Raw genomic sequence first — 27,472 nt, 5'->3', positions numbered from 1 at the left:
GGGGGGGGGGGGTCGGGGGAGAGAGGGGAAGAAGCCAGAATCAAAATACTACTCTAAATTTGGGACATACAATAGCAGTCCCTGAGCAAACCTCATGGTTTGCTCATTTCTTCCCTCCGGGCAAATATAGGTTATTCCAAACATTGAGGATGCTTGTCTGTAGCTTTAAACAACAGGATGGGGGCGCCTGAGTGGCTCAGTCGTTAAGCGTCTGCCTTCGGCTCAGGTCATGATCCCAGGGTGCTGGGATCGAGCCCCTCATTGGGCTCCCTGCTCTGCGGGAATCCTGCTTCTCCCTCTCCCACTCTCTCTGCTCGTGTTCCCTCTCTCGCTGTGTCTCTCTCTGTCAAGTAAATAAATAAAATCTTAAAAAAAAAAAAAGAAATGAAGCATCCAACACTGATACACATGACATACTGCACACTTGCACACACAAACAACTATTGAGATCTTTATAAGGATTAATTGGAAAATAATTGACATCTTAAAAAAAAAAAAACAGGATGAAAGAGGCAAGAGCAGAAAGGACTCCCCCTTGGCCCTTAGGCTCACTCTAAAACACATGACACATCTTCGAGTTATCCAAAGCCTATGTGGAAGGCATATGGGCTTTGTAGAAAAATCAGAAAATACAGAGGAGCACAACAAAAACCACAGGCAATCAAACAACCTGGGCAATTCCCTGTCGTTTCCCGCTCAAGCTCAGCACTCACCGACATCTGCCACGTGCACATTCACCTTCGATTCTGGGAGAGAGCAGTGCTTCGGACCCAAGTCCGGACCCCTCTGCGCTGGGAGGAGACAAACATCACCACACCCATCACCAGGTGGGACCACTGCAGCTCAAGGTTCAATGCACTTGCTCAAGGACAGACAGTTGCCATCCTCACGCGTTCTCAGACTTTCCTGAAGGCATGTAGGTACACCAAGCTAGGACAGCCTTATTGTTCTAAAACAGCAAGGCAAACGTGTGGCTGCAGGGTGAGCAGGGGAAAAGGATTTGGAGAGGAACTTGGAAAGCCCAGGGTCCGGGTGGAGGTGGGATGAGGGAGAATGAGTTATTAGATTCAGTTACTGTCACTCGCTGGCTCTGTTGCACCACAGAACCCTGCCTGGCTGGGAAGCATCTGTTGCTATTGGTTAAGGAAAGAAATATTGCAGAAATTTTAAAGAAAAAAAAAAACAAGAAAGAGTCAGAAGGGAGGGAAAGAGCACATTCGGGGTCAGGAATTGGGCAGAGGAGAGAGCCAGTCCCCGGCATCCTGAGTCCCCACCTATCTTTGCTGCCACCAACAGGCTGTCACCTGGACGAGTCACCTACCCCATCTGTGTCTTCTCTGAACACACACACAAAAGCAAACAAAAGCCTGCGCAAAATTGGGATGGTTCACGCATTCAGAAGAACGCAACACAACCAACAGAAAAATGGCCAAAGGGTTGAAATAAGCAAAAATATGCTAAAGAAAAGAAAAAGAGGACAAAACCACAGACAGCTGGAAAACATTTGCGGAACGAGTCACCTTCAGTAGTCATTACAGAAACACAAACGAGAACAATAATTTGCTTTCCCTCCATCCAGTTAGGAAGGGTCTTACAAACCACGGCGTCATGCAAAGCGGGTGGCGGAGACAGGGAGGGCCCGGCATCCAGTGATGCAAGGACTAAGTCACGGGGCGAGGGGCGCCGGGCACACAGTCAGGGCCACTGCGGTAGGGCTGCACGGTGGCAGGTGGTGGCCACGAAGTAAACACAATGTAACAGTAAGCAGGACAGACTCGCAGAATCACTGGGTCTTACACCTGAAACTAATGTAACCTTGTGTGTCAACTATCCTTCCATTTCCAAAAAGGCAGAAGTAAATAAATAAATGAAGAGCACCACACCATCCCCAGGCCGGGGCGAGCAGACGCAGGTGCACTCTCCCGTGCCCACTGGCCCGGAGACCGGCTACTTCCAGGCGCAACTTAGCCACAGGTTCAAACAGCCTCACTGTGCACACGTTTCTGGCTCAGGAAACCCACATCTAGAAGTGGATCCTAAGGGGAAAAAACCATTCTAAAGAAATAAGGGGAAATCATGACCCAGGTTTTCTCCCAAGCATGTTGTTAGAGCAGGATTTGGGCTGTTGGGAGGAATGATTACTTTCCAAGTTGGCCCCATAGGAACCAGCTCTTCTCTGAAGGGGGATGAGCTCCTTGTAGGGACAGAACCCTTCTCTCCTTCAGAGGAAGAGTTTAATGCGTTCCGTGGATGCTTCAGTGCGTTCTGCCTCGCGTCCCTTCCAGGGAGAGTGCGGGCAGGAGGGAATCAGGCGGTGGCAGGGCTGAGTCTCGACACAGTTAAGGGAAACAGTTGTACCTTCCAGCTTCATACAGGGAAGTTTCTGAGGACTCAGAAGAGGGGTGGATGGAAGAACTTGGTCCATAGCTCAGCCCAGCCGCGGGGTTGGGGGCAGGACAAAGCCCACAGCCGGCCGGACGGATTCCCAGGGCAGAGGTGTCAGGTCACTTTGCACATAGGTGGAGGTGACACTCCCATTCCTTCCATTCTGGGCTAAGCCCTTTGCATTTAGTGAAGGCTCACTGCGGACAACAGCCCCGAGAGCCAAGAGGAGGGCAGTGACCGGCACATGAAGGGTGCGGGGCCTCCACAGAGAGGCCGAGGGGTGAAGGATCGAGAGATGTCTCGTGCAACGCGGAGTAGGGGGCTGCAGGCTTTGGGGTTGACGAGGCAGGCCCACAGCAGCTTCCCAAGATCAGGGACATCTTTGCATGAGCTTACGCCCATGGGAAGGACACTGCAGACTCAGGAACTGCGTGGTGGGGGCACTTGTCTAACAGGAACGCGTGTGACAGCTAGCCTTTCGGGAAGAGGGCTGCAGGTGTGGGAGGAAGGGAAGGCGGGTTGTGGTTTCCTGTGTTCTGTGCACTCTTCGATATCCATACAGAGGGCTGAGACCGTGCAAGGAAGAGAACTTGCTTGTGTCCACTTGTGCTAGATGGTGAGTCTGCCTTTCCTCGGGGCTCCCGATTCTTCCCTGTGACTCCCCAGTGACTGACTACTCCGGGGAAGGAGGGGGAGACACTGCCCAGAACAAGGTTGACAGCTCTGCGCTCACTCTCAAGCTGCGCCCCTGGCTGGGGAGGGAGGGCGGGTGGGGCTCTGGGCAGGTAGCAGAAGACACGCTGAGGACTGAGCCAGAAAGTTCTCTCTCGGAGAGGGCCCTGCCTGGGAGCAGATCTGAAATCCCGGCTGGCGGGGTTGGGGAGCACGGGGAATGAGGGATTCAGTCCCTCTGCACTTGCTGCCTCTGGAACCTGGGACGAGGGTCTTGCAGAGTGTCATGCAGAGTCCAGGGAAATGGTGCTGACGGGTCTGGAGGGACAGAAGTTCCAACATAGCGGCTCAGCCCCTGCCCCCCCGGGTGTGCTGAGTGCCCGCACCTCACCCCTCCCAGGGAGGAAGCAAAGGGGAGCCGTGAGCACGGGCCATGGGGCACGAGGGGGCCGGCTCTCCCTGGCAGGGGTTGCCGCAAGCCTGCAGCAGAAGCGCCCATGAAGGGCACCCACGAGGCTCATCAGGGAGCCTGCAGCCTGCCTGAGGCCCAGCTCTGAGACGGGGCACCGTGCTCAGCAGAGGCCGTGAGGCCAGAAGGGAGCAAAGAGCAAAGCTGGAGGACAGCTGGGGGGAGGGCGGCCCTCGGCACAGGGTCGCAGAGGGGGAAGGACCCGCCAGCCGGCTGGGCTTGTGCCCGAGCTGGTTCGGTGCCGTTATGGGGACGGATGGGAAGGTACGCTCTTCACTGGGCGAATGCGGCCAGAAATTCCAAACCTGTGACCCAGACTTTGCTTATATGTTGTCTGCCAGGACCATGAACTACTTTCCTAAACAGAAAAAAAGAAAAGCAGTTTTGGAAAATGGGGTTGAGAAGAAGTTAGTCTGAAGGATTCCGAGGCCACGCCATTCTGGAGAAGGCACAACCAGGGACAGCAAGAGGACCGGTGGCCACCAGGGCCGGCCAGGTGAACGGGCGGACACGGCCCTGGTCCCAGGGCAGGGAGCGGCTGTGTCGTATGTCACCGTGGACACGTGGCATCACACATCCCTCACGCCTGCGGGGCGCACAACCCCGAGAGGAGCCTCCCCAAGCTGCGACCTCGGTGGGCCGTGATGCGTGGCTATCGGTTCGTCCGCTGTGACAAACTCCCCCGTGCGAGAGGTGTGCAGCCGGGGGGACCGTGCGTGCGAAGGGCGGGGGAGAGAGGATATATAAGAACCCTTGCTACTCAGTTTTCCTGGAAACCTAACACTTCCCTAAAAAATAAAGGCCGTTCATTTAAAACTAAATACAGACATAACAATTTTCCTGGTGGCAAGAGGAGGGCGGGAAGCCCGCGCAAGGGCGGAGCCGGGCAGGGTGGCCGGCTTTCCTCCAGCCTCTGGGCCTTTTGCACCCACCCGGAAAGCGGTCTGTGTCTGCATCGGCACCTCCCCTCCCCCTCGGCCGCCGGAGCCCTTCCTCTTGCCCCTCTACGCCCCTCCCTGAGGTCCCCCTGGCCTTAGAACCCCTCGCCCCCGCCGAAGCCTCCAAAGGATGCACCCGGAGCCCCTGTCCCACCTCCAAACTCTGTAACCGCCCTGGGCCCACCCGCGGACAGGCGCCTCGCCACTTCCCATCTCCCCCAGCTCCTCCGGCCATCGTCATCTGCCCCGCAGCCACAGCCCCCCAGCTGTTCAGGCAGGAAGCTGGGACACACAGGCCACCTCCTCCCTGGGGACCCGCGCCCCGCCCCCACAGTCAGCCCTGCCCGAGGCAGCCCAGCCATCCATCCTCCGGGCTGGCTCCGCTCAGGGCAGAAGCCTCACACAGCCTCTCCTGTCTCAGCCCCCCCGCCAACCGCTCCCAGCCCCTCCTTCTGGAAGCGCACCCCTGGGCCCCCGCAGGGGCTGCTCCCTCGGCCCCAAGGTGGGCCTCAGATATCCCCACGGCTCCCCTGCTCCTTCAAGCATCTGCTCCGACGCCGCCTTGCCGACCCCGCACCCCTCCTTCCCTCGCAGCCCCCAGGATGTTGATTCGAACCGTTTACGGCTTCCTCCCCCCGCTAGAATGTAAGCCACGGATTCTCCCGACTTTCAGGTACTGATACCTCCCCAAGCCCCCGACCACCTGCCCGGCGCACCAGGAACGCTGGTGTTCTAGAAGTATCTGTGGGATGAGCCCAGGAAGCCCCCGAAGGGTGGGTCAGGGGGACCGTACCTTCACGTTAATGGTAGGGGAGACCAGGGCGGCTATTTCCCTCTGCATCCGGAAGCGCAAGCCGGAACAGGAGCCAGTGCCGCCGGACAGCACGATGTGGCCGAAGAGAACCTTCCAGAGGGCAGAGTTGCAGGAGCTGACGCTCTGGAAGGCCTTCATGTGGATGCCCAGGCCATTTCTCCCTGTCAGGACGGGCGGAGGAAGACAGAGGCTCAGGGGCCAGGCGCTCTTTACTCCCAGCCGGGGGCTCTGGGGAGGCGCCGACTGAGCTCCGAGAGCGGCGGGCGGACCCCGGCACCTCGGCCCCGGGGCCCTTATGGATTTCAACCAGACGACACGTGCAACTGCCCAGCACACCCGTGGGACGCAACGGCTAACGCGGCTGAATAAGTATCAGTCCTCCGCTCTCATCTGACATGACGTGTATCCAAATGTTACTGATGGTTATTCATTTTTAATGCCACAGTATCGATTACTTTAGGAAACGGATGTCCTTGCTCAGGTGGCCTGAGAAGTTATGCTGATTACTCCTTTTTAAAAAAATATTTATCGATTTTTGTATTGGGGTGTAATTGGCACACAACAGTATAGTAGTTTCAGGAGTACAACCGAATGATCCGATATTTGTATATATTGCAGAACGATCGTTGACTTAACACCCTTCCTGGACCCATCATTAGTCCATATACACAAACACAAATGTGATGGCAACAGCCCTTAGAGACAGGGGCAGGGTGCCTCGATTTCCTCACCTGGGATAGCACCTACCTACGTACCTCATAGCCTCGGGATAAAGTCTGAAAAGGCGGACCTTCTGGAATCGTCCAGGACGTGCCAGACCCAGCAAGCATGAGCTTGGGCTGCGAACACTCCACTCTCATCACAGTGTTTGCTGTGCCCCTGCTCACTGAGATCTACCCATACTTGGAGGACAACGTTCACACTGTGGGTCAGGAACTCCTTTCGGGGACGGTGGCATGTGTCCACTTAATATTCGGGGGGCACGGGCCATGTTTGAGGCCTTTATCCCCGGAACAGTCCAATGGGGAAAGCAGAGGCAAGCCCAGCTCCCCCACACTAGGGGTAAAAGCGGTGTCCTTACGAGGTATGAATCCCGGGCAAGTGGCTCGGGCCTTTTTATTCCCCTCTGTCCCTTATAATGTCACCAATTATTTTTTAAAAAAATTGATTGCAGCAAATAGTTGGTTTTCCGTGACGACCTGGAAATCTTCCCAGTCAGTGGGGATTTTACAATCCATCACTTTTTTCCTGTCCTGCCATGCCTGCCGAGTAGCTTAGCCAACTCAGTGCTCGTTTAAGACCTCTAGATCACTGCGGCTGCTTCCAGAGTCTGGCCATTGTAAACAGCGCTGCAAAGAAGGGGTGGTGTGTATACACAAAGGAATACGACTCAGCCATAAAAATGGATGAAATCTTACCATTTGCAGCAACACGATGGAGTTAGAAGGTGTGATAATACTAAGTGAAATAAGTCAGAGAAAGACACATACTGTATGATTTCACTTGTATGTGGAATTTAAGAAACAAAACAAATGAACAACAACAACAACAAAACCAGAGAGACAAACCAAGAAACAGACTCTTAACTGCAGAGAACACACTGATGGTCACCAGAGGGGAGGTGAGTGAGGGACGGGGGAAATAGGTGATGGGGATGAAGGAGTGCACTTGTTGTGATGAGCACCAGGTGAAGTCTAGAATCGTTGAATCAGTATATTATACACCCGAAACTAATACAACACTGTATGTTAACTATACCAGAATTTTAAAAAAATCTCTGCATCAGCCAAACGTTTAAAGTTCCTTCCAAATCTATACTTTCAGCTCTTCTTGCTTTGTCTCCATTTGTATATTTCAAATTATTTTGTGAGTAGGTAGAGTATGAATAACACATAATGGGAGAGAAGATGTATAGTCCAGTGTAGAACACCTGACAAATATTTAGTGCTCTGCACTGGGTTTCCTTGTCTGTAACACAGAACACTGCCAGATGTGGGAGGTTTGAAGGCTCCAGCCCATGAACGGTGGTCGCCAAAGTCACACGCTTCATAAGTGATAGTTGAAGTCACAGGAACTTTTGAAACAGGCGCCAACTTGCTACTCAGAGCAGCGCCCCCTCCTGGCTACTGGGCTCCGTCCCCCTTACAGTGGCCCCGCTGTCCACGTCAGGGCTCACCCCTGGTCCCTTCCTTCCCCTCACCCATGATGTCCGCCTGGAAAAGCCCTTCGGGACAGAGGAACTTCTCCTGCCCAAGAGTGATCTCCTGGCCATCGGGCAGCTGATACTTCTGTGCGTAGGAAGGAGAGTCAGCTTTCAGTTTTTCCTTGTCGAAGTCCAAAGCCACATAGCAACATTTTTCTTTTACGTGCCGGATGTACTCCCAGTCACCTACGGGGGAAAGGCAAAGGAAAGGGCATGACCCGAGATGGTTCACAGGAGCAATCTGTCCCCAGGGAGCATCTTCCTGAAGACTCAGCTCCTCGTTGTGGGGACACGGCGGCACAGTCATAAGCCCCATTCCTGTGTCCGTCTCAGATCCCAGCACCTCTTGGTCTGTAACGTGTGCTGGGGACCCGGGCTTGTGGACAAGAACGGTAGAGCAGGGATCCTGAACTAAGATGTCAGCATTTGGAAAATGTCTGCATTTTATGTTGATATCCTACCACGTACGGTGTGTGTTTTTAGGGGGTTGGAAAATCAAACCCAGTCTTGTTATCTATTAAAGTAGGGGCTGCTGTGCATGCCCCCATCCCCACCTGCTGTGAATGTTGGCTGCAAACAGCTCACAGCTGCCCCCTCCTGTGGAGAACCACCCAAGCCAGCCAGGCCCCCTGACCTGGAAACATCTGGAAGTCACACCCTCCCACCTTCTGGGTGGCTGACCATGGGTTTTAGACCCCGCTATGTCTTTTGGTGTTATGGTTTTATATTTTGTCTATCGTTACTTTTGAATTTGGATCAGAGCTCCCAGCACCTGCCTGCCTAGAAATCCCCCAGAGTCTTCAGCCCACTGACATCCGACTTCGACCCCCCACCCACTCCACCTGAACGGCTCTGCCTGCATCTGTCCCGTCTTCCTTTTCCCAGAACCCTGCCGCACTCTTCAGTTCCTCCTCGGCTTCTTTCCTTCCAGAAACTGACGTTGTTAGCCACTCCCTTCTCTCTCCCTGGCTTCTGGGATGTTGGAGATCAGGAGAGTTCCTGATATTTCCCCCTTCCTCACCTACTTTGGTTTTTGGTGAGACAAACCTAGGTTTAAATCCTACCTCTGCCATTTACCAAGCTTGGCTTTAGGCAAATTCACTCTCTTGTAAATCTTCCCTTTCCTCATCTTTTTTTTTTTTTTTTTTAAGATTTTATTTATTTATTTGACAGAGAGAGAGAGAGAGACAGCGAGAGCAGGAACACAAGCAGGGGGAGTGGGAGAGGGAGAAGCAGGCTTCCCGCCGAGCAGGGAGCCCGATGTGGGACTCGATCCCAGGACCCTGGAATCATGACCTGAGCCGAAGGCAGACGCTTAACGACTGAGCCACCCAGGCGCCCCGCTTTCCTCATCTTTAAGAATGGGATTAATCTCCACTCATGGATTGCCGTGCAGATGGGATGAGGTAATGCACATAAGATCTTGCTAAGTGTGAGGTGTCAATAAAATTGACCTGGCTGATACTTCTCACTTCCCCTTGCTTTCTTCTAATTGCTGCTATTCTGAAGGGTTCCATACTTTGTGTGGCTTTGGACACAGACCTCTGGCCTGGGAAGACCAGGAGGTATAATGCAGGACTGTAGGCTTGTTGGGAATGTGTATCATGCAAGTTATATGGCTGGGAATCTAGCCCAGGAAGTGGGTGAAAAGCGGGACAGGCACATCCTCATCTGGAGTCCCTGGGTTCCAGGTGATACACCTGCTAGTCATGTGATGTTGAAGTCACCTACTCCTCCTAAGCCTCTTCCTCTTGCACTGGAGATAAGTGATCCCCTCACGGTGTCATAGCATGAAGCAATGACAGGAAGTATGTGAAGTGTTCGCTCAGCCAAGTGTTTTGCACAAAGTAAGTACTCTGTAAATCTTAACCCATCATCATAGTCATCATATCACCACCATCCTCATCATCACCATCATCCTCATCCTCGTCATCACCACCATCCTCGTCATCATCACCACCATCACAATCACTAAATGTCCCTAAATACAGATGGAGTTGTCTGTAAAGCTTGAATCATGTTCAAGTAGCCTTAGCTAAATTGAGGGCTGTAGGTTAAGTAAGCCAAGCAGGATATTACACCCCAGGGACTGGTTCACCTGGCTAAGAATAACAATTTCCTACCTGTGCTCACCAATGAGTGCCCACTGTCTGTCAATAGTTGCAGGAGGTACAATGTTAGGTCTTGGCCCGCCATGTCCATCTGGATGGTCGACTGATGCAAAGGACAGCCATCAATGATGGGCACAAAGTATGTCATTCCTTCTCCAGATTCAATAGTTGTTCCTAGACAAGAGAACACACCAGCATCATAATGCAGGGTGCATGACATCCCTTATCAATTGTCAAGTCTGCAGGAAGAGGTGGTAAAGGGGAAATAATTGGAGGGGAAAAAAGGGGCCTGGGGAGCAAACTTTCTTCTGTAGGGGAGTGTGCTAGGATAAAGCCTATCCAGATCAGACCAAGGGCCAACTGTTTTGAACAGAAAACCTGCAAATACTCTTATTAAACCAGACATATAAACATTAGCAGCAGTTGCCAAAGGGTAAAAGAGGAAGAAGAATACTCTGCTCTTAACAGCTTTTTCCCTAAAAACCTGTGCATCATTGCAGGCACTGGGAATCTCTGGGTGGCACTTGAGTTGTCAAAGAGGCTGGATGCTGTGGAAGAGGCATACGTTTTAGCAAAGCAAACCACATCTCTCTGTGCTAGTCCAAAAGTTGTGATGCGGTCATGGAAACACAGGCTTCACTTTGTGTGAAATGGTGATTTGTGGAGCCGTCCAGAGCGGATCAGGGGTCTGGCTGGTTGGCTTCTTTCACATGCTGGATCTGGTAACCAAGGACTTCACATTTAAAATGAAGCAAAAATGAGGAGGTCTGACCTCCTCATCTAGCTAAGGTAGGAAACAAAGAGTGGGTCCCCCCATACACACCTGAAACACCTAAAACAAACATACAGGAAACAATAGTTTTCAAGATATTGGACATGAAGCAACAAAGGATGGTCTCAATGGTTCCTGAGAGATAGGACATCACAAGGAAAGAATATGGCAGACCATGATCCCTCACGAACACAGACACAAAACTAACCAGGTTTTAGCAAATATATGCAGAGGATAACATGTCATGACCAAATTGATTTTATCTCAGGAATGCAAGGTTGTTCTAACATTCAAAAATCAATTAATGTAATTCACCATGTTAAAGAACTAAAAGAGAAAATTCCACATGATCTTATCAGTAGAGGCAGAAAATGCATTTGACAAAATCCAACATCCATTCCTGATTTAAAAAAAAAAAACACTGTCATCAAACTAGGAATACAGAATAACCTCCACAAATTGATAGAGGACGTCAGTTAAAAACCTACAGCTAACAATGCACTTCATCATTCAGAGAGACCGAATGATTCCCCATTGAAGTCAGGAACAAGACAAGGATGCCTGCTCCCACCATTTCTATTTAATATTGTGGTGGAGATTTCTAGCGAGAGCAATGAGACAAGAAAAAATAAATAAATAAAAAGCACCCAGTTTGGACGTAAAGAAGTTAAACTATAGATGACATGGTTGCCTAAGTAGAAAATCCTAGCAGCACTAATAAATGAGCTTAGTTAAGGTGCCAGGATACAATATCAGTATACAAAAGCCAGTTGTATTTCTATATACTTACACTGAACAATCAGAAATTGAAATAAAGATACCATTTATAATAGAATCAAAATAGATGAAATACTTAGAATAAATCCAGTGAATGATTTCCACAACTTTTACACTGTGAACTGCAAATCACCACCAAGAAGAAATTAAAACACCTAGGAAATATACCATATTTATTAGTCAGGAGACACAATGTTGTTAAGACGTCAGTTTTCCCCAGATTGATCTATAAATTCAATGAAATTCTGATCAAAACCCAAAGACGCTTTTTTGGTAGAAAGTGACAAAATTATTCTGAAATTTATATGGAAATGCAAAGAACCTGGAATGACCAAAATGTTATTTAAAAAAAAAAAGAGAGAGAGAGACCAAAGGTGTAGCTCTAACATCTTACTTATAAAGACTTATAAAGCTCCAGTAATCAAGACAATGTGGTATCAACCTACAGGTAGACAAATAGATCGATGGGACAGAATACAGAGTATAGAAATAGACCCACACGTATATGGACAACTGGTTTTCCCAAAAATGCATAGAGATCATTCAATGAAGAATGCAGGGTCTTTTCAACAAATAGCATGGGAACAACTGAACATGTATATAAACACTAAAAAAAACACTTCATTCATACCATATGCCATACACAAAACTGTATTCCACATGGATCACAGAACTAAGTGTAATACTGAAAATTATAAAACTTCTAGAAGAAGGCATAGCAGAAAAGCCTTGGGTTCAGCGTGTGTTTCTTAGATATTATACCAAAAGCATGATCCACACACACACACAAAAATGGATAAACTGGACTTCATTGAAATTAAAAACTTCTGCTCTTCAAAGCACATGGTGAAGAAAATGAAAAGCCAAGCCAGAGACTGGGAGCAAATCTTTGCAAAACATATACCTGGTGAGAGACTTGTACTCGGAATGCAAAAAAGAATTCTCAAAACTCAAAGATGAGCAACTCAGGAGCATATGGGTGGTTCAGTCTGTTGAACATCAGACTCTTGATTTCAGCTCAGGTCATGATCTCAGGGTCCCGGGATCAAGCCCCACATTGGGCTCCGCACTCAGCGTGGAGTCTGCTTGTCCTTCTCCCCCCGCCCCCACTTGTGCTCTTTCCCTTTATCTCAAATAAATAAGTAAATAAAATCTTTAAAAAAGAAGGTGAGGAACTCAGTGAAAAATTGGCAAAACATTTGAACAGACACTTCACCAAAGTAGACATAGGGGTGGCAAATTAGCACATAAAGGAATGCTCCCCATCCCTGCTGGTCAGGGACCTACAGGTCAAAACCACAGCGAGATGCCCTGCGCACCTGCTAGAAGGGCTACCATGGAAACGACTGGCCGCCCCACTCTCACGCAGCTGGTGGAATGCAAGCCGGGCATGCAAGCGCGCTGGGGGCTGGTTTGGCGGATTTTTTAAAAAGTTAAAATACTCTTACCATCTGACCCAATCATTTCACTTCTAGGTATTTTTACCCAAGTGAAACGAAAGCGTATGTCCACATAAAGACTTACAGACAAATGTTCACGGCCGCTTTATTTATAATAGCTCCCAAGTGGGAAGAACCCAAATGTCCACCCACAGGTGAAAAATCAGCAAAGCACGGTGCATTCACGCAATGGAATACTGCTTGGCGATAAAAAGAAATGAGCTATTGATATTAGCAGTAACATGAATGATCTTATCAGTAGAGGCAGAAAATGCATTTGACAAAATCCAACATCCATTCATGATTTAAAAAAAATAATTTGTTGAGAGGGAAAAAGCCATAGAAAAAATGAGTACATACCCAACAACATTTATACAAAATTCCAGAGAATGCAAACTCATGTGAGGATAGATTGCAGGGGGGCAGCGTGGGGAGTGGGGGAAAACGTTTAGGAGTATCAGATACGCTCATTATCTTGACTGTGCTGATGGCTGCATGAGGGTATCCACACATCAAAGCTTCTCAAATTGTGTGCCTTAGGCACACTGACTTTGTCATGGACCAGTGACACCTCGATAAAACTGTTAAGGAACACGGGAAGCCAATTGCTTATCCTGGAGGTAGGGAAGGGGAGTTAGGAGGAGGGCTGTACTGGTTACATCTTGTGGACCCTTCTCTTCATTTATTATTTGGCAGGGAGGAAGGGGACATGCGTGGGCTCGCGGGGCTTCAAGAGGGCCACTCACCGGAGATCTGGCCAGACGCGTAGAGAGAAAGGACTCCCTGGTTGGCTAAGTAGAGGGCGGGCACGTTGAACGTCTCAAACAGGATCTGTGGAGACGCAATGGGAAACACTGGCAGCCAGGCCAGTGGACAGAAGAGCAGGTGGCTCTTCCGCTAGTTCTGGGGCACACGGAGCCCATCTGCAGGGGCCCCTGGCTCCCCCAGAGCGCCGGACAGCGCCAGTCAGGGAGCATGCCACTCTTCATCCCAGCTCTGCCCCAGGAGCTCCGTGACTCTGTTTCCCAGCCTGTAATGCAGGCTCGCATCCTTCCCAGGGACCTCACGGGGCAGACCTAACAGACTGTCACAGGACTGAGGGGATCGCATCATCTTCTGGGCCACCATGTTACCACGATGGGGATGATGCCGAACTCCCAATGCCTCTGTGAAACCAGCATTGTCTTCTCCACGCTTTTGTTCTTTCTGCTCTCGGAGGATAGGCAGACTTTACACGAATCCCGACACTTGGACTTGGGATGATTTACTTGTTTTATGATACAAACCACGAAAGCTATCAGTTACTATGTGTTACTGCATGCCAGACACTTCGTCCAGACATGGCTTGGTCAAGAACACTATCCTACGTACTGACTGTACACAGGCCGGAAGGCGCAGACAGGGGAGACACGTCCTTGTTTTGGTGCCCATGGCGCCCCCCCGCCGAGGTATGGACATTGTCCGCACCTCGTCCACACGGGAGACCAGCGGACAAGAATGTTAGGGAGCGTTGTCAGGTGGCAGGGGTGGGAGGCCCGGCACGGCCCCCATGAAGGTGGCTGAGCGAGGGAATGATTCTTCTGCAAGATGGTGACACTGGGGTCTACAAGACTTCAAGCTTCTTTTGATGGGGGGACCAACACACAGTCCCTCGGACAACTGAATGGCAAACTGTGTCAGGTACAGCTCTAAGCCTGCCAGACGGGGCCACCGGAGGGTTGTACCTGGGGACAGGGTGACAGCCAGCTGGAGCTGTTGGGGGCATCTTATGGATGGCCAGTGGGGTGGTTAGCTGGGTTTGGAGGGATCCCTGTGGATTGGCTCCCAGGCCTGGGGCTGTCCCTTGTTTGGTACCCAGTTCTGGGGCAAGTAGGGCTGGTGTACCATGGCCCTGGAGTGGGACGGGACCCTAAGGGCAGAGGCTGGGGTGTGGGCTGCTCAAGAAGTGAACCGACTGGCCTCTAGCAAAGACATCAAAACCCAGTGAAGACAGCATTTTAGACAACAATATTGCACAGAGCTGGGTCCACCCCTGAGTGTGTGACTCGCCTTGAGGGTCACAACGCATGTGTCTAGGGGCAGCCATCGGTGGGGGCTTGGGGATTTACCCAAGAGAAGAAAAAACACGTGTTCATGTGAATACCAGTTCACGCCTATTTGCACCAGTCCCCAAGCTGAGACCACCCAGACGTGCATTTGCAATGTGACATGTGGACAGCCAGGTGCCTGGATGCAGGCACCTCCTCGAAGGACAGAGGGGTGGGCGCGGCAGTGTCTGTGAGTCTGCGTCACTCTCTGGTGCCCCTGGAATTTGCATCCTGGTGGAGGACGCGGGACATGGACTCCAGGTGGGAGAACAGCTTTTGTGATCCAACTAGAGACCCCACCCCCTAAAAACACAAAAACAAAAACCAACCTCTGCTCCCCTGGCCTGCCATGAGGCCAGAGGTCACAGAGCTTGGAAGGGTCTTCAGGGATCCTGCGGCCAAACTCCCACCTTACAGATGAGAACACTGAGGCAGCATTTACTGAATGCTCATCAGGCGCTAAGCAAGGTGACCCGCACTTTATGGCATTGACTCATCTCATTTCCGTGACACCTCCCAGCATGGGACCATTATCATCCTTCTGAGAGGGAAATTAAGATACCACGAGGACAAGGAATCCACCCAAGGTCACACATGCTGGGAGAGCCAGGGCCAGAATCCGGCTCCTCGCTGCACCCTGGGCTGCTCCCCCCACTGGCTTCTCTGCTGGGACCCGGCCCCAGACATCCTGCTAACGCACAGACTTATTCTGGGAGAAGTCCGCCCTGCACTTCTCAGTCTGTTCCAGCTTCCAGAAGGCTGCCTTCCATCTCCTGCAGAAGCTTCCACCTTTCTCGACCACTCTCTGTGCTGGCCTGTAGCCAGAGGCTCCCCTTCCCTGGGCGACCCACAGGGTTCGACCCACGGGGACCCTGGAAGGAGGTCTGAGGGAGGCGGGAGATGGGATGCCCCTGCTCCCTCCCTGTGGGTCCCTCCAAGGCCACAGCTCCTGGCAGAGGCCCTCTCAGGGCTGCGAACCACCCGTGCTCTGCCAAGTTTAGGGGGCAACAGCTCCCCATTACTGGCCCAGAGCTCTGCACCTTCTCCTATAGCTGTTTTAAAACAGGTTCACCTTCGTATTGTAAGCTCTTCAATAAAGTCTCATCAGAATTGCCCGACGTGAGGGTCCCTTTGTTTTCCTGCTGGGATCTCGATGTAGTTAGGGGGTGAATTCAGAGAGAGCCGGGGCAGAAAGGCAGGCAGGCAGTGGGCCCAGGAGAAGTGGGGAAGTGCTGGAGACAGGCTGTGTGACTGGTGTGATATTTTGTGTGAGGGTTAATTTTAGGTGTCAATTTGACTGGGGCATGGGGATCCCAGACATTTGGGCAATCATCATTCTGAGGGTGTCTATGAGGGTGCTTTTGGGTAGTAGTAACATTTAAATGGATAGATTGAGTAATGCCCATTACCCTTCCCAGGGTGGGTGGGCCTTGTCCAATCAGTTGAAGGAAGATCTGGTTAGAACAAAAGGTTCCAGGCTGCTGACCCACCCTGCAGATCCTGGGACTTGTCAGTCCCCATAATCACATGAACCAATTCCTTAAAGCAGATCTCCTTCTGTGTGTGTGTGTGTGTGTGTGTGTGTGTGTGTGTGTGTGTGTGTCCGTCCCATTGTTCTGATTCTCTGGAGAACCCTAAGACACTTTGGGAGTGGCACATTCCCCTCGAGTGGAGGACGACCCGCTTCTCTCTTGTCTCCCCAGCTCAATGGGTCCCTGACGGGCACATGCTGTTTTCAGACAGGATACCTGCCATTTCAAGGCCGTGGGCTTTGTGCCCCTGTCCGCGTAGAGCCCAGCTGTGGCCCACTTCTGTGATCTCCCTGTCCATGTGCAGAGGAAGAGTCATCGGCCCCCTCAGGGCTTTGTTTTAAATGAAGCACAGCTCACACCTGTTCTCTGATTGCTGGTGCTCAGTTTCTGGGCCACGGAGCAGGCCTCCTCCTCGTGCAGGTGGTAGTGCGGGCTGCTGGCTTGCCCTTTGGGTCACTGCTCACTGCAAGAGACGCCACTGGGCTCCAGGGGCTCTGGGCCAGGTGGTAGAACCTTGCTGCTTGCTTAATTAGTTCATGGATGTCCTCATTCGTTATAACTGGAACCTGGACAGCCAGCGGCAGCCCCTGCAGCCCCCTCCCCACCTGGACCCCCTCCAGCCCTAAGGAAGACTCTGCAGCCTACTGGGGGACACGCTCTTTTCTCCACCACTCTGTCCTTAATGGCCTCTGAGAACCAGTTTCATCCAGTTCAACCTGGTCAATCTGATCCGCACTCACCACCAACTCCTTCCTGGGGGGCAGGTCCAGGGGGAAGTTGGGAGCTCTCGAGTCAGGGTTGGACTTCCAAGCAGGCCCCACATGTAGCAGGACTAAGGATGAGTCTGTGGGGTCAGGTCTTGAGGACCCAGTCGGCCTCCCAGCCACCTGCCCTGTGACTTTAGCCCAACTACTTCTCCTCCTAGACACTCCCATGTCTTCATCTGTGCACAGGGACTTGAACTGCCCTGCCCATAGCCCGGCTGTCAGGTCTAACTGAATAAGCCGCATTAAAAACCTCGCCCCAGGCTGACCCCTTGGTGTGCTCTTCCGTGGTGGCCATGATGCTCGCCGCTAACATCAAAGGGGACAGATCTCTGCTGTGTCTGCATCTCGCTCAGCAAAGAGGTGAAGCCCTGAGGGCATCCCCAAGGCTCAAGAGGAGGCCAGAGCAGCCGCCCTCCCCATGCTCGTTCCCCGACCCTATCGCCCACCACCTGGCCCCTTACCTGTGACATCTTCTCTTTGTTGGATGTTGTGTTTAAAGGCGGTTCAGTCACCATCAGAGGATGCTGCTCTGGGGCGATGCGGAGTGCCTGGTAGAAGGAGTGATGCCAAATCTGTGGTAAGAGAGGGCGATACGGTGACACCGTGAGCCACGGCCGATCTCCTGCAAGGGGGACTGATCCTGTCTACACCGCAAAGTGGCTTGTGCAGTAGCAGATGCAACTGTGTGATTCACTATGTGATTCACAGCAGGAAAGACAGTGTGGCTGCAGACAGGACACAGATCCTCCATTTGTGTACCAGCCTTGAGTCAGGGAGGGGAGCAAACGAAGATGCATGAGGCATAGTCCTCGTCTGATGGGGGGTGGACATGAGCCCCGAGACAGGACAGCAGGGAGCTTGGCACCAGGTGTGTGCCAAACAAGTGACTTGACTTTATGAGCTGTTTCCTCATCTGTAAAATGGAGAATGTTCCCTTCCTCCTAGAGGATCATGAGGACATCATCGAGGACCAAATACGACATTTGTAGAAAGCCTAGTGTATTTGTTTCCTGTGGCCACCATGAGTGGCTTAAATTATAGGATTTATTGTCTCCCAGCCCCGGAGACAGGACGTCAGCCAGGCTGGGTCCTCCCAAGGCCTGTCTCCTTTTGTGTGGACGGCCGTGCTCTCCCTGTGTCCTCATGGGGTCGTCCCTGCGTGCGTGTCTGGGTCCTGATGTCCTTTTCTTATAAGGACCCCAGTCAGATCATATAAGATCCAATCCTAGTGACCTCGTTTTACTTTAATTGCGTCTTTTAAGACCCCATCTCCAAATACGGTCACATTGTGAGGTGCTGGGGGTCAGGGCTCCAACGTAGGAAATCGGGGGACAAAGTTCAGGCCACAGCACCCAGCAGAGTGCTTGGTGCACAGTACGTGCTCAAGAAGCAATGGTTACTTACTCTGGATAAAGGTCCTGCCTGCCTCTGGGGAGGGAGGCTCCATGGAGAACTGAAAACAAAAGTGAGGGACACACTCCCTGGGGGAAGCTCAGTGGAGGAAGCGTCTCAGGAAAGGGGGCACTGGTACAAAACCACGGAAGCACAAAGCAACATGGCGCCCAGCGAACGGCAAAAGCCAGCCAGGTGGGCTCGTGGCTGGATGTCCAGCCACTGATGGACAGGAGCAGGGAAGTGGCATGATCAGATGTAGGAGAGGCACTCAGCAGGCCATGTGGGGGTGAACTGGAAGGGCGAGGTAGGAGGGCAGGCACCAAGGGGGAGGATTGTTGCAATGATCCTGGTATCTGTGCAAGAACTGAATCAAGAGCTGGAACCAGCCAAAGACACACTGGAAGTCAGTTCCACTAGGGCTCAGTGACTGGACAGGGGAGGTAAGGGGAGGGTGGAAGCCACAGCCTAGGAGGTAGCCGGGTCTGGCAAGCTGGTGGGCTACACATTCCAGAGACCTGTCTACACTGCTTCAGTTTCTGCATCCCCTGCAACACATTAATGGAGGGCTACAGCCAGACCCAGAGCCGACACCTCAGCTGTGCAGATAGGAAGAGTGTCTGTGAGGGACACTCCCACAACCACCCTCTAAGATTGCCCCCAGGGACGCACACCTCCTGGCATCCATGCCCAGGGCAGACCTTTCCCACACTGAACCAGGACTGGATCATGCAACCTACAGAGTATGGCAAAAGTGAGGGCATGTGGCTTTCAAGGCTGCATCATAAAGCTGTTGCAGCCTTCATGTTGGCCCCCTTGATTGTTCACTCTGGGGGGGGCTAACCACCATGCCGTGAGGACATCCGAATGGCCCCGCAGAAAGTCCCCAAGAAGCACCACCTTCCTGGCCACACAGAGCGCTGCCTTGGAAATGTCTCCTCCAGTCCCGGTCGAGCCTTCAGATGGTACGGCCCCAGCCGACTGACTGCTGCCTCACAAGAGACCCTTAAGCCAGAACCACCCAGCTGAGCCTCTCCCAAATGCCTGACCCACAAAAACTGTGGCCGTCGGTGTTTTAAGCCTCTAAGTTTTGGAGTGGTTCGTTATGCGGCACCGATAATTAATCCATCTTCCTAGGCAGCATGCAAGCTCCAACCATATATGGAGGACCTGATCAGAACCTTCAATTACTAAGACAGGGGCGCCTGGGTGGCTCAGTCATTAGGCATCTGCCTTTGGCTCAGGCCATGGCTGGGATCGAGCCCCACATCGGGCTCCCTGCTCTGCAGGAGGCCTGCTGCTCCCTCTCCCACTCCCCCTGCTTGTGTTTCCTCTCTCACTGTGTCTCTCTCTGTCAAATAAATAAAATCTTAAAAAAAAAAACATTACTAAGACAGAGTGGTCCAAATAGCCACATTCATTACATCCGTACTGTGCTGGACTAAAGAATTTTATTCTTACAGTAAAATATATATACCATAAAATTGATCAATTTAACCTTTTTAAAAAGCATACCCTTCAGTGGCATTAAGTGCATTCACATTGCTGTGCAACCATCACCACCTACCCATCTCCAGAAATTTTTTTATTGCCCTCAACTAGAACTCTGTCCCCCGTAAACACTAACTCCCATTCCCACTCCCCCAGCACCCACCGTCCAATTTCTGTTTCTATGAATCTGCCAGCTAAGGGTGGAATCGTACAGTGTTTGTCCTTTTTTGGGTCTGGCTTATTTCACGGAGCATCCTGTCCTCAAGGTCCAGTCATGTTGTCGCTGGTGTCTGAATGTCCTTCCTTTTCAAGGCTGAGTGATAGTCAACCATATGTATACGGCATGTTTTGCTTACCCATCCATCTGCTGATGGGCACCTTGCTTGTTTCCATATCTTGCGAACAATACCGCACTGAACATGGGTGTGCAGATCTCTCTTCCTGTTCTTCTTTTCAGTTCTTTAACCTTTTGAGGAACCACCATGCTGTGTTCCCCAGCGGCTGCGCCATTTTACGTTCCTGCCAGCCGTGCACGAGGTCCCAAGGCCAACACTTGTCATTTTCTGTTGTTGTTGCTGTTTTTAAATGGCCAACCTAAGGGTGGAGCTGAGTAGGGACTTTTTGTCCACCATTCCTTTAATCCTCACACCAGTGCGACGTGCAAGGAAAAATTAGAACCCTTTCTTACAGATAAGGAAACAGAGGGCCAGGGAGGCAGGTTACTTGTCCAAAATGACACAGATAATAAGTCATAAAGACAGGATTCAGGCTCAGGTGTCTGACTCCACAACCCATGTGGTTAGGAACGAGACATGGTGTCTATAGGGACCGAGAGCTAAGAGACACCCAGAGAGCCCTGGAGGCTGGGGCACCTCCCTCCCCAGGTGCCTGGCCAGCAGGTACGCCACTGAACGCCCTGTGAGCACGTTCCCATACCCACCCCCCGCCCCAGCAAAACCTGAGCCTACCTTCTCCATGCTGTCCCAGTTAGTGATGGTTGCCCGGGAGATGGGATATTGCAGGTTAAGCTCCCCTCGCTTTTTCTGAGCCTCGTCTCCGATGAACCAGTCTTCTTCTTGCATCCCCACCAACGGATTCTGAAAGACACAGGCCAGGACAGATCTGCTCTCAAGAGTGACTCCCCTCCACTCGGCTCCCATGCATTAGTGCATGGTGAGCAGGGACCAGGAGCCGTGATGTGCCGCTGGGGGACAATTTCAGGTCACAGCGCCACTGGCAGAGATGGCCTCCTCAAGCTTGTACCCGATTTCAAGATGCTGCTAAGAGGTTTGAGTGAATGATCTGCAAGGTAAGAGAGCTCCCGAGGACACTGGCTTTGTCCACTTTGCAGATGAGTCACCTGAGGGCAAGAAAGAGACAGAGAGGCGGTGGAGGAAGGGAAGGGGTCGGGAGGGGCACCAGCTTCTCCATGTGCTCTGGAAAATCGGCCGGAGGAGGGTCTACAGGTTAATTGAATTTGTGATTCTTTAGGAAGATGGACCTGGGGTCCATCTTCCTAAAGAATGGGCTACTTTCACAGCCCAGGAAACCATTTATTCCGTCATTCAGAGGGGATTCAACGGTTGGGCCGCGTGTAAGTCTGTGTCTACCAAGAAGCCGACACCAACCCAGGATGAAAAGTGTGTGGATCGTATCAGGGAATACACCTGTGTGAAGGAAATGGGGAGGGAGGCTGACGGGGCTGGGATGGACAGCAGGATGGCGTGCAGGTCCGAGCCTGGGCACAGGAGAGAGGGCGGGGGGTGTCCTAGCATGCTGTGCAGGTCGGCATGGCTGCTGGGGACTTTAACCAGTCACTCATGAAAGGAGCCCCACGTTTCCCAGAAATGGGTCTGTCGGGGTGTCCCTGCTGGGCTCATTCATTGGCGAAGAGCTGTCTGTAGGAAGTATGGCCTTGGCGTCGGGCTGCAATTGAGCCCAGCTGTCATGGTGCAATGGATTTCAGAGAAGCGCCCATTCTCGAGGCCGCCACAGCTCACGTGCACAGAGCGCTACGTGGTGGGCGTTTGTCTTTTAGGCAGAGGGCTTTGGACTGGGGGAGAAGCACGAGCCAGGAAACCCAGGGCAAGCTGCCCGTCTCTGCTGAGCTCTGTCTCCTCTCTGTCCGATGGGAATGACGTCTTCCGTCCCGCGTTCCCCACGACGGTGCTGCCAGGGGAACGAGTCAAGGAGGACGCCGATGGGAATGCATTTCATAACCTGAAAGGACAGGCTGATGCCAAGGACCGTCCATGCTGCCCTGCTTCTGACATTGTCCTGCTCAGCCAAATCCTCGTGTGTGAGGGTGGGGGACAAGGGAGGCCCGCGGGGCGGGGAGGAAGAGCGTCGCCCTGCCGGGATGGACCGGGCTCTCGACGGACTGCGGGCCTGCCTCTCTGCGGCCACAGGGCCTCCCACGAGGGGTCCTGTGGCCAGCCTGCCGCCAGACCAAAGCGCACGGGAGGGGCCGTGGAGCTTGGGAGTCCACGCGGAGCATCCTGTCAGGTGCGGACTCCTCTTAGAGACGGAAACTTACCTCCTGCTGCCCAGGGGCCGGCCCCAAGGCCTGGGAGGGCGGCGGCCGAGGGGCTCTAGGGACCCAAAGCCAGAAAACCCCATGTGCTGAGGTTCAGGAGGGTCATTTTCTGCACTGGACATTCATTGTGGTCCCCGTTTCTATTCTGGTGAGGAATTTGATCTTTCTCACTGTGATTTTATGCTTTATCATGTGTGTGATCTATTTCATATATAATCCTGCTTCCCACTCCTTGTACAGTTAACAGGGATTTTTTCCTCCCCTGGGGCCATGGAATGTCCCCGTGGTGCAACATCTAGCTTTTGCCTTATAGGACAAATTACCACTCTCTCGGGACAAGATATGCCATGCCAAGGATTTCAAACAGAGGGACCGAATGTGGGGCTTTGGTTACACAATGTGGGGAGTCTGAACGAGCCAGCAGGGAACACTGAGGTGCCCAGAGAGTAGGACCCCAGGATCGCGGGGTGGAGAACAAGGGGCAGCAGGGAGAGCTCAGAGGAGGCCGCACGGACCTGGAGGAGGGTGCTGCGTGGACGGTGTGGGAGGGTGGGGAGGATGGGGAGCCTGCAGACCCTTGGCACTGCCCACAGATGTGAACAGGGCAAGAACCCAGCAAGGAAGACCTGCCTCCTCCTCCTACCTCCCAATCTGCCCCTAGTGCCCCAGATTCGAGGCATCTGTCGGGGAGCAGTTGATGGGGGTGTCCCAGCCCAAGAGTCACAGAGCCAGACAAAGTTGGGGCCTATGGACAACAGGCAGAACCCAGCTATAGTGGGCTGAAGGGTGGCCCCCAAAAGTTGTGTCCACATCCAACCCCTGGAACCTTTGTGGAGGTGACTGTGTTTGGAAATAAGGTCTTTGCAGATGTGGTTAATTTAAAGAATTTAAAGATATTGAGACAAGAAGATCCTGGATTATTGGGGGGAGGGGGGTTAAATCCAGTGACAAGTGTCCTTGTAAGAGTGGGGACAGAGATCGGAAGAGGAGGGACCGCATGGAGGACAAGCAGAAGCTGCAGGGGACATGGCCACGAGCCCAGGGGCACCAGGAGCCCCCAGCAGCTGGAGGAGCAGGGAGGACCCTCCCACCAGCGCCACAGGCCCTGCCCACACCTGGATTGAGGACTTCCGGCCTCTAGAACTGGGACAGAATAAGTTTCTGTTGTTTTAAGCCATCAGCCCGCGGTCACCCGTTACGGCCATCCCAGGACACTCACACTCATCGTGGTCACCACCCTCAGCATCGTCTCCATCGCCACCTCACTTAAGCGACGGCCAAACATGGCACGTACGCTTTCGTTAACCCCGTTACGTGCAAGAGGAAACTGAGCTCTAGAGGCAACTTGCCCAAAGTCACCCGAGTGCTGAGGCAGGGCCGGTGTTTGGATGACCCACTCTTCAGCACTAAGCTCTGCTATCTCAAAGGAACAGGCCCGTCAGCTAGCCAGGGGGCAGGCACCTGCTGTTACCCACTTGGAGAGGGGCAGGGATGCTTGCTTTCGGCCTCCCAACATGTCACAGGTCGGAATGTCCGTCTTAACCCGAGCTGCATGATTAGAAATGCTGCCATTAATTTGCTCCCAGTGATGCAGGGCGCAGGCGTAGGCCCCCTGCGGCCCCGTGATATTTGGGGTTCTCCACGTGACCATGCCGCTCCCTGTCATGGATGGGTAAACTCCCCAAGGACAGTGACTCCGCACCGGGGCCTTGAACTCAGCAGGTCCTGCCTCTATGGCACGCTCACACAGGGATATGCGTGAGTCGCCTCTCGAGCTGTCGCTTCCTCTTCAGGGGCAAGGGCCATTGTGGGATCTACCTCGTGGGGCCGCCAGGCTCATGTCAGCTCAACGAGTTCCCATCCTCATGTGAGCTGAGGGCCTCACAGCTGCTTCGGCTGGAAGAGGCGCGGGGGCGTGGTAGGGCCCCCAGGAAGGAGGCGGGCCACCACCTTGCAAAGGCCATGCGGGTCTGGCCAGGGGAGCTGGAGCCAGTCCTATCTGCCGCCCTCAAGGAAGGCCCAGAGGAGGAGCGCAGCATCTGGCCTGCAGACGTAGTGTAGTCTGCACAGGCTTTCTAGAAGAGTGAGTTACCCTAACATCTGGACACAAAAATCTGAATTTCTTAGACACCAAATTGCCATATGAGCCAGCAATCCCCCTCCTGGGGACACCCCCCAGAGAACGGAGCGGGGGGCCTCAGAAGGACACCGGGACGCCCACGCCCACAGCAGCTCTGTGCACACCCGAGGTCGAAGCCACTCACGTCATGCCGAAGCTTCCCGAGGATGGTGGGGAACGTGGCCAGGGGGGCCTCTGTGCCCGAAAAGCCCACCTTGCTGAAGCCCGAGCCGTAGTCACAGACGAGGGGCACGTTCATCGTGTCGTGCGTGACCCGGACGGGCTGCAGGAGACACAACATGGTTATTCATGCCATCTGCGAGGTGCTCGAGCGAGGGCCAGGGGCCGTGCCGGGCGGGGACACGGGCTCAGCGCTCAAGGCAGTGCAGGTGGCTCCCCGAACCTAGAGGGGGTGGGTGTGCCAGGGTCGAGCACTGTTTGGGTGCCGAGGGCAGGTTTCCATGACCGTGTGTGCATGGCTGCCTGGAGAGGGCGGGCCTGGGGGGCCAGCTCCTGGGCGAAAATGCTCCTGCTAGGACTCGGCCTCTACTGGTTTCTGGCGCGGCCCGTGGCTTGCTTCACGGGGGGTCCTCTTTCCCATTCACTGAGCCAGAGGCTTTGGACAGGGAGACCCCGGGAGCAGCCGGTGGCCCTGGTGGTCACTGTCGGGCTCCCCCTGTGCCCCCCTTAAATCCCACCTCTCCCGGAGACCCTGCTGGCCTCCTGGCCCTGGGGTGACCCTCATCCCTCCCCTCCCTTTGCTTCCAGACATCTCCTTTATGTCTCTGCAGGTTTGGAAAACATGAGAAAATACAGAGAAGAAAGTCACGATCACCCACAGCCCCACCACCTACAGCTGCCTTGTTATATTTTGAAAATTAGTGCAGATCTATTATATATGATTTTTTTAAAAAAATGAATTACCCTCAGAATAAACCAATCCATTTTCTCTTTTGAATATTGCATTTTAACGAAATCTTTATCATCACAAATGTTTTCGTCCCTTTAAGGCAGTTTTCATTACTTTTCGGGTAGAGAACGTCTGTATACATATATTCATCATGGAAAATAGAGCACACTCTGGGGTGAGATAAAGCGCTCCCCAGACCCTACGAATCGCAGATGGCCATTGTGAACGCAGGGTATTTGCCCTTGCAGTCCTTACGAACCACACAGAGGTCACCTTCTCTCCCGTGCTCTGAGGACAGCTGCATGGCCAGGATTCCAGGGGCAGTGGAGACTTCATGGGGTGTGACTGGCTGTTCTCGTAGACACGACTTCAGGCTTGGGGCCAGATCCTGGATCCTCTCTCAAGGAGTTCCCAATTATAGCAGAAACATATTTGTTGTTGTTTTTTTTTTTTTCTCACCATGCACACACGTTACGCCTATTACAGAGGAGACGTTTTATCTGTGGTTTCATATTGGACTTTTTCCTCAACATTTTCCGCATTCCGGAGTCACCGGGTACCACGTGGATGCGTTCTGTGAGTGCAGAGCCCCACGCCAGCCTACTATGATTTAACCATGCCCGCCTGGGGAACGCTCCGGCCCTGGCAGACTGGCCTCCCCTTTCCACGGGACCCCGAGGTCGCACCAGCATGAGCACGGTACGAGCAGCTGGCCCCGCCCACGCTGTCCACCAGGCGCTCGTCGGTCACACGCCACAGGGGAGCCGGAGGCTGGTGGCTTGGGACGGGGTGCTTGACCTCTCCAAAACCCATGGCAGCAACGGTATTCAAGTGTGGGGTGGCTGCGGAGGGAAAGGGCCCATGAGGAATGTTGTGGGTTAGTGTCCCCCCAAGAGAAGGCATGTTGACGTCCTGACTCCCGGCACCTTTGGAAATAAGGTCCTTACAGGTGTTAAAAGGAGGTCATGCGTAAGGGCAGGCCCTCATCCAGTGACTGGGGTCTTTTTTAAGAGGAAGAAATTGGACACAGATAGGCGAAGGTCATGTGGAGACAGAGCAGAGACTGGAGTGATGTGTTCAGGAGTCCGGGCACACCCAAAATTGCTGACAACAGCCAGAAGCTGGGAGAGAAACCTGGAGCAGATTTTCCTTCCGCCCCCAGAGGTAACCAGCCCTGCCCTCACCTTCATCTCGGACTGCCAGCCCCCGGGACCGGGACAGAGTGCACTCTTGCTGTTTTGAGCCCCCCAGCGTGTGGCAATTTCTTACTGCGGCCACAGGACACTAACAGAAAGGGCCCTCACTGCTGTGAGAAAGGGGCTGCATCCCCGTCTTTCTGGGCCCTTCTCATCCTCAAGCTGCGGCTGAGACGTGGCCCCCAGCCCAGAGAGGGCTTTCCAGAATGGTCACTATTAATCCCTTCATTCTGCCTTATTTCTCTTCCCATCACTTGTTATATACTGTTGGAACGAACACGCTCCTTTTTCATTCAATTGGACATTTTCTTTTAACTTTCGAAGATTTCAGCTCTGCACACACAAGGCTCAGCAGAGAGGCTCCAACGCATGCATTCCTGGGGGTGGCATCCCTCCCTTCTCCCTTCCCTCCCTCGCTTCCTTCCTTTTTCCTTTAAATTTATTTTGTTTTACTCTTCTTGATGAACTGTTGCTCACCCTCGAGTGGCTAAGCCACTCAATCCTAAGTCCAAACATAACTCAGGTAAATGGCGTGGGGGGTGAGGCACCTGTGGGCCTGTGGGATCGGAGAGGCCCCAGGTGCCCCGCAACACGTTGCGGGAGGGAGCTGATGGCAGGCTGGGATCTGGCGCTGTGATCTCTGCAAGTCCCTTCTTGGGGTTTCAACACTTGCAAATTAAAAGTGAGACCCAGATGAATGTGGATCTCCTCGGCATGACCAGCTGAGCCTAGCGGTGGCCGGGGAGCCGATGATGTTCCGGCGAGGGCCAGAGTCAGTGCACATGCCTGCAGAGCTCACTTAACCAGGAGAGGCGTGCTGAACTGAGAGTGGGCCCAGTCACAAGCACACAGGTGCTCTGGT

General features: G+C 52.8%; 1 protein-coding gene across 1 annotated transcript in view; it reads right to left on the bottom strand.

Moving 5' to 3' along the window:
* The window catches only part of LOC110576215 (actin-like), a 55,734-nt gene extending 29,130 nt beyond the window's left edge, over positions 1 to 26,604 (bottom strand). Inside the window, exons 1-9 of the mRNA XM_044919541.1 lie at positions 26,599 to 26,604; positions 24,630 to 24,787; positions 22,386 to 22,440; positions 20,818 to 20,946; positions 17,428 to 17,538; positions 13,327 to 13,411; positions 9,605 to 9,766; positions 7,479 to 7,667; positions 5,258 to 5,439 (exon numbers count right to left, since the gene is read on the bottom strand). Coding sequence (XP_044775476.1) covers positions 5,258 to 5,439; positions 7,479 to 7,667; positions 9,605 to 9,766; positions 13,327 to 13,411; positions 17,428 to 17,538; positions 20,818 to 20,946; positions 22,386 to 22,440; positions 24,630 to 24,787; positions 26,599 to 26,604 — 1,077 coding nt within the window. The remainder of the gene's footprint in view (positions 1 to 5,257; positions 5,440 to 7,478; positions 7,668 to 9,604; positions 9,767 to 13,326; positions 13,412 to 17,427; positions 17,539 to 20,817; positions 20,947 to 22,385; positions 22,441 to 24,629; positions 24,788 to 26,598) is intronic.
* Positions 26,605 to 27,472: the final 868 nt, after the last annotated feature.

Source organism: Neomonachus schauinslandi, chromosome 11 (assembly GCF_002201575.2).
Source record: "Neomonachus schauinslandi chromosome 11, ASM220157v2, whole genome shotgun sequence".
Lineage (NCBI taxonomy): Eukaryota > Metazoa > Chordata > Mammalia > Carnivora > Phocidae > Neomonachus > Neomonachus schauinslandi.
Note: the sequence above shows the minus strand (reverse complement) of the source record. Positions and strands in the feature narration are given on the sequence as shown.